The 6101-nt window shown below is 62.9% G+C and overlaps 1 protein-coding gene across 1 annotated transcript in view; it reads left to right on the top strand.

Annotated features, from left to right (window-relative positions):
• Positions 1–267: 267 nt before the first annotated feature.
• The window catches only part of LOC104547322 (bactericidal permeability-increasing protein-like), a gene marked incomplete at both ends in the record, with an annotated part of 6106 nt that continues 272 nt past the window's right edge, over positions 268–6101 (top strand). The window contains 13 exon segments of the mRNA XM_010192952.1: positions 268–382; positions 817–945; positions 1428–1583; positions 1979–2042; positions 3391–3454; positions 3882–3973; positions 4092–4195; positions 4197–4266; positions 4426–4485; positions 4599–4766; positions 5158–5225; positions 5397–5439; positions 5820–5883. Coding sequence (XP_010191254.1) covers positions 268–382; positions 817–945; positions 1428–1583; positions 1979–2042; positions 3391–3454; positions 3882–3973; positions 4092–4195; positions 4197–4266; positions 4426–4485; positions 4599–4766; positions 5158–5225; positions 5397–5439; positions 5820–5883 — 1197 coding nt within the window.

The raw sequence follows: 6101 nt of genomic DNA, 5'->3' as shown, positions 1-6101 counted from the left end.
GGCTCCATCCGGCTTTGGACATGGAGCAGTGCCCAGGACTTCCCACGCACCTGAGGATGGGACCTCTCTCCATTTCCCGGGCATCACCTTCCCCTGGGGCGAGCGGGCAGAGCCGGGCAGTGGCCATGTGCCCACAGGGCTCTGTGCACCCACATCAGCTTTGGGGATAACCCAGGGGTGGAAAGCGCCATTCCCTTTAACCCCTTTGTCACACTCCTGGCTCAGTGGGACTTGTGTGGCCATGACACCCCCTCCCCATCCCTGCAGCCCACCAGCACGGGGTGGCCATCCTGGAGAAGGAGCTGGCCCAGCTGAAGCTGCCGGACATCTCGGGTGACTTTCGCATCCACCCCATGGGCAGGGTGCACTACGACGTCTCCAGGTGGGCCCGGCCGGCGCCGCTCGCTGAGGGCAAACGGGGACCCCCGGCAGCTCCCCGGGGTGGTGGCCCTGTCCTGGGTGCAGGCAGAGATGCTCCTGCTTCACCAAAGAGGGAAAAGGGAACCAGGGTGCAGGCAGATTTTGTGCAATCGAAGCCCAGGTGGTGGAGGTGGCCGTGCCCAGGGGAGCAGGAGCCCAGCCCCTGCGAAACCCAGCTCCTCGCTGCCCCATTGCACCCCTCCTCTCCCATTGCGGGGGTTGGAGCTGCTGTCTGGGGCTGCAGGGGCCACGTTTCTGAAGCGCTGCTCTGCTCAGTGCATCCCGGCCAGGGATCTTTATTGGGGCAGGACAGGAGTGGGGGACGCTGCACCATGCGCCCTCTCCAGTGCCTTTTTTCTCTCCCTTCCCTCTCCCCTTTCCTCTCCCCCTCCACAGGTTGGACCTGCGTGGTTTCCACCTGCCGTACTCGCGGATTTCGCTGGTCCCCGGCGTGGGCCTGCAGGTCGCCATCTCCAACGCCTTCGCCGAGGTGGACGGGAACTGGCGGGTCAAGTTCCACTTCATGTGCGTGCCCGGCTCGGGCGCTGTGCTCTGGGTCTGGGCTGGGGTTTCTCCTCTCCTCTCCCTTGGCAGTGGCCGCTGAGATGGGTGACACCGGGTGGGTGGCAAGAGCGAGGTGGATGACGGAGGAGCCGTGCATGGTCTGGGCTGGGGTTTCTCCTCTCCTCTCCTCTCCCTTGGCAGTGGCTGCTGAGATGGGTGACACAGGGTGGGTGGCAAGAGCAAGGCGGATGACGGAGGAGCCGTGCACCAGCTCTCCCGTCTCCCTTCCATCTCCCCTACTTGCTTTCGATTTAAGTGTTACCTCTTCGTTGTGTACCACTGGAGTTTGGGTTCCTCAAGTTTAAAGACTTCCCCCCATTTTTGGATGCTCGGCGCAAGGGAGAGCCTGAGCGGGATGGATCCATCCCAAAGCTGATTTTGGGGTCCCTTCCCCAGGACTCGGCACTGAGAAATGTCCCTTTCTCCTCCTTCTGTCCCCGCAGCCGCGACCACGGCTCGTTTGCCGTGAAGGTGGAGAACATCTACACCAGAATCAGCCTGAGGCTGGGCAGCGACGCCTCGGGGAAGCCCACCATTGACACCTCGGACTGCAGCACCCGCATCTCCCAAGTCCGGGTGCGCTTTTCAGGCAGGCTGGGGTACGTAACGTCACCGTGAGGCTGGGAACGCCGGGTGTTTGCCTGGCCCCATGGGACTGTGCTCCCCTGGTGCAAAGGGTTGGGTGGTGTACACCGGTCAGACCCTGGCGGTGTAGTTCCCGTCCAGATGTGCAACTGCATGATCCGAAATCTGGCCTGAATTTGCCCCGCGCTGGCTGCACGTTTAAGGCAGATTTAAGGGAGTCGCTCGGGGTGTGTGGTTTACAAGCAGACCTGTTCACAAATGCAAACCCTGAGGCAGGCCCAGGTGCCAAACTGGTATGGGAATGATGTTCCCCAGTGTCCTGCATCTCCAGCGTCTCCCTTTCCTGGCAAATGCTCCTGCAGCAGCCCCGAGCTGGAGAATCAGGGTTCCCCTCTGTTTTTCCCCGTAGGTGGCTTTACAACCTCTTCCACAGTGCAATCGAGCGCCCGTTCAGGAGGTCCTTGGAGACCAAGGTACGTGGGCGAGGAGGGCAGAGCTGCGGGATTTCTGCCCTCGCTGTGCTGGAGGGATGGCAGCACGCGTAGGGAGGAAACCGGAGCCAGGGCACACGGGCACGGGGCCGATTCGGTGAAAACCGGAGCAATTGGCACCTCTCACAGCTGTCTGCATCGCATCGTGTGGCTCGGGCTGAATTAACAACCTGCAGCCTCTGCCAGAGCCCAGCATAACCGGCTCCTAATTAACAAAGACTCCTCTTTCCATGTGGTCAGTTAATTGGATCTCGTGCCTCGGCCAAGCTGGCTGTAACAGAGGAAACCTGCTCAGAGCTCTCCTTTAAACGGCCGCGCTCCTGTGTGATTTGGGGAGAAGGGGGGGGGGCAAATTCCCGTTCCTGGATTGCTGGCAGCCGCTGCCTGGCTCTGACGGGGTGCGTCGGGAGGGACTGCGTGCCCCGAACAAACGCCTTCGTGCAGGGGACCCGCGGCAGGACACGGAACAAGCTGTCAGCAGTAATTGGTACAAGGCCGACTGGCACGCGCTGCGGCGCCTGGACCTGACCCCTGCTCGGGAAGGAGCTGTTGGAGAGCAGCAGATCCCGCTCCCGCAGCGCATCCCGTCCTGCCCGGTGGCAGCAGATGGGCTGGCAGCAGGAGCACTGCTAGGGCTCGCAGGCTTTTCCTGCTGCTTTGCCTCCTGGAAGAGATGCCAAGGGCTCCTCTGCACTGCCCCAGAGTCCCCTTTGCCCAATTTCTCAGTGTCCTTCTCTGTGTGTGAGGTGGTGCGAGGGGTGATGGGCAGGAGAGGGGTGCGCTGCACTGGGACCCCTGGGCACGGCCTGCTCCCAAACCAGCTCCCCTCATGCCCCCGGTGCCAGTGAGATCCCAGTCACTGGATGATCCCTGGTCACTGGGAGATCCCCCATCACTGGGATCAGGGCTGTGTTCACCCATCTGCAGCCCCCATGCAGCGATGGGGCATTTCCAGCACAGAGGAATACCCAGTATCAGCTGGGCACAGGGAAAACAGCAACCCCCTGCGGTCAGGCCATGCCCAAGGCTCTGTCCCTCCCGATCAGCATCGGGCAGATGGACGTGGTCTGGTCCTGCTGGGGGTTCCTGTGCCATGGTGGGGAACGTGCTGTTAGAGTTGGCACAGAGCATCCCAGCGGCTGCAGCACGGTGCCCTGCAGTACAATTCCTGGGTTGGTGTTTAGCCTGCAATGAAACCCCTCACTAATGGGAAGAAATAAAACCAGTACTGGGCAGGGAAGCAGAGCACAGGGCTGAGGCTTTGACCTGGGAGTGTGAACTGCCCCCCCAGGCCACACTGCCCTGCTCAGCTTTGCTTCTTACCCCGCAGGTCTGCGAGAGCGCGGCCGCCTCCGTGCGCAGCGATCTCCAGCCGTACCTGCGGACCCTGCCAGGTACCGGGGCTTGGGGGGTGATGCTGAACAGCCACGGGGATGGGGCTCTGCCTTGTGCCCATTCCCGTGTACTCCTGCATCCGAGCTGGGGAATGGTCACCATGCACCCCATCCGGCCCCCAGTGAGCCATGCCTGGTGCTGGTGGGAGCAGCCAGGGCACCCAGAGCACCCCTTCGGCCCACAGTCAGTCCACAGGGCTGAGAGACAGAGCCGGGAGGGAATTGGGATTATTGCTTGGTGAATGAAGCTGGTGCTGAGCTGTGGCACTGGGAAGCCTGGGCATGGCACTGCCTGGATGTTAGGGGAAGAGATCTGCTCCTGGCTTTCCCGTCGGGTCCTGGCTTTCCCATCGGGTCCTGGCTTTCCCATCTCCTGCTCCCAGCTATCCCGTCTCCCCCTGCTCACCCGTCTCCCCGTGTTTTGCAGTCATGGCCAGGATAGATGCCATGGCTGGCATCGACTACTCCTTGGTGGCTCCCCCAACTGCTACCGCCCAGTCCCTGGACGTGGGCCTGAAGGTGAGAGGCTGCCCTGGGAGAGCTGGATTTGCCCAACGCCGTGGCCACGGGCGATGGGGAACCACGGCGAGTCCCCCCACGCTGTGCTCCGCTGCCTCACCCCTCTCCTGCCCCCCAGGGCGAGTTCTTCTCCCTGGCGCGCCGCTCCGCCGTGCCCTTCCCTCCGCTGCCGCTGGCCTTGCCCCCGGATCACGACCGCATGGTTTACTTCGGGGCCTCCAGCTTTTGTCAACCCGGCCGGCTGCGCCTACCATGCAGCCGGGGCGCTGGTCTTCGAGATCACAGACTCCATGGTGAGCAGCGTGGCTGGGATGGGGGCAGAGGAGCTCCAGGGCAGCCTGCGGTGTAAGAGGGCTTCCCTGGAGAGCTGGGGGCCGTGGGATGGGGCAGGAGGGCTGATCTCACCGTGGGCTCCATCACTGCATGGCCCTGGTGTCACTGCTCCCCCACAGATGCCCAAGGCCGTTGCCTTCCACCTGAACACCACCACCTTCTCAGCCTTCATCCCCCAGGTGAGGGGTCCAGCCCCGCTGCGCTCGGCTGGGGGTTTGCCCTGTGCGAGGGGGTCTCCCCCAGGGCCGGGGGTCTCTGCCACCGTCCCTGCCCTCTCCCTGCCCCTCTGCAGCTGGAGAAGCTGTACCCGGACATGCTGATGAAGCTCAGGCTGTCCGCCCCCTCCGCCCCCTTCCTCAACATCGGACCAGAGGGGCTGTCGCTCCGGCCTGTCGTGGATGTCCAGGCTTACGCCATCCTTCCCAACTCCAGCCTGGCTCCTCTCTTCCTCCTCGGCCTGGTGAGTTTGGGCATTGCCTGGTGAGTGTGGTCCTGGCCGGGCAGCTCCCGGTGCAGCCATGGCTCTGGCTGACCCACTGCATTGGTGAACCCTCCTCTGTGGGGCAAAGATGGGAGTCTGGGCTGTACATGTCCTTGGTGATGCTGAGCCATTGCTGCCGAGCTCCTGCCAGGACAGGCAGCCACACACCGTCCAAAACGAGCCCAGCCCTGCTGCAGTGGGGTGTCCCCAAGAGAAAAACACCCGGGCTGACAAATGGCAGCTTTAATGCTGCGTGCACCCCCAGATGGGCAGTGTCCCCATTACATTTTGGCTGGTCAGAGCCGTTCCCCAAGTGCCTGGTTTGGGGTGAGGGGATGAGCGCTGCCCAAGGCCTGCACTCTCTCCCCAGACAGGCAACGTGTCTGCTGTCGTCAACGTGAGATCCGGCCACATAGTTGGGAGCCTCAACGTGGGCAGGTACAGGGGGTGCTTGGGGGTGCTTCTGGGCTCTGGGGACAGAGCTGGGGAGGTGCTGAGGATGGGGACCCGGTGTGGAAGGGATGAGCTGGGGCTGGAGGGAGCATGGCCGTTAATGAGGACCACTGTCCCCTCTGGGGCTGCCTCACAGCACCGTGTCTGTCTGCACAGGATGAGGTTCTCTCTGAAGCATTCGGATGTGGGCCCTTTCCAGGTAATCCATCCCTTGGCCACGAGCACAGCCCCCAGCACAGGGGTGAGAGCTGCTGGGGGCCAAGGAGAGGGCTCATTCTCCCCTGTCCCCCAATGTGGGACATAGGGGTGCACCCAGGGCCCCACACTGACCCCACAGACGCCTCCTGCCGCTGCCTGCGAGGTGGGCGAGGACGCAGACCCAGTGCCTGTGCCTCTCCCACCCCTGCGCTTCCTACCCCACCAGCGTGGCCAGACAAAGCCGCTGGGCTCTGGTGAAGAGAGTGCCCAGCCCAGCCCCGCTCCTCCTCTCTGTTTCTCCTCCTAATTATCCTCCGAGCCTGGTCACTTGCTCTCCTGCAGGCTCCAGCTCTTTGCCTTCCCCCTCTCTCTGCTCCCCAGGTGCGAACACTGCAGTCCATCATGAACATCTACGCTTCCAGTATCCTGCTGCCCCGTCTTAATGGTGAGAACCTGCTGGGGGCAGCGGGGGCGCTGGTGTAGTCGCTGGCCAGGTCGCTCCATCCCAGCAGTCCCAGCTCATTCATTGAATCCCTGTTGCCACACCGGATCGGTGGGTACAGCGGCGTGCGGGAGCCTCTCGGCGCTGCGACATCCATCCAGCAGTGAATGCAGTGGAAAAAATGAGCGCGAGGCACATCCTAATGCTTTCCAGACTCTCTC

This window comes from Mesitornis unicolor, unplaced genomic scaffold (genome assembly GCF_000695765.1).
Source record: "Mesitornis unicolor isolate BGI_N332 unplaced genomic scaffold, ASM69576v1 scaffold28099, whole genome shotgun sequence".
NCBI lineage: Eukaryota > Metazoa > Chordata > Aves > Mesitornithiformes > Mesitornithidae > Mesitornis > Mesitornis unicolor.
Note: the sequence above shows the minus strand (reverse complement) of the source record. Positions and strands in the feature narration are given on the sequence as shown.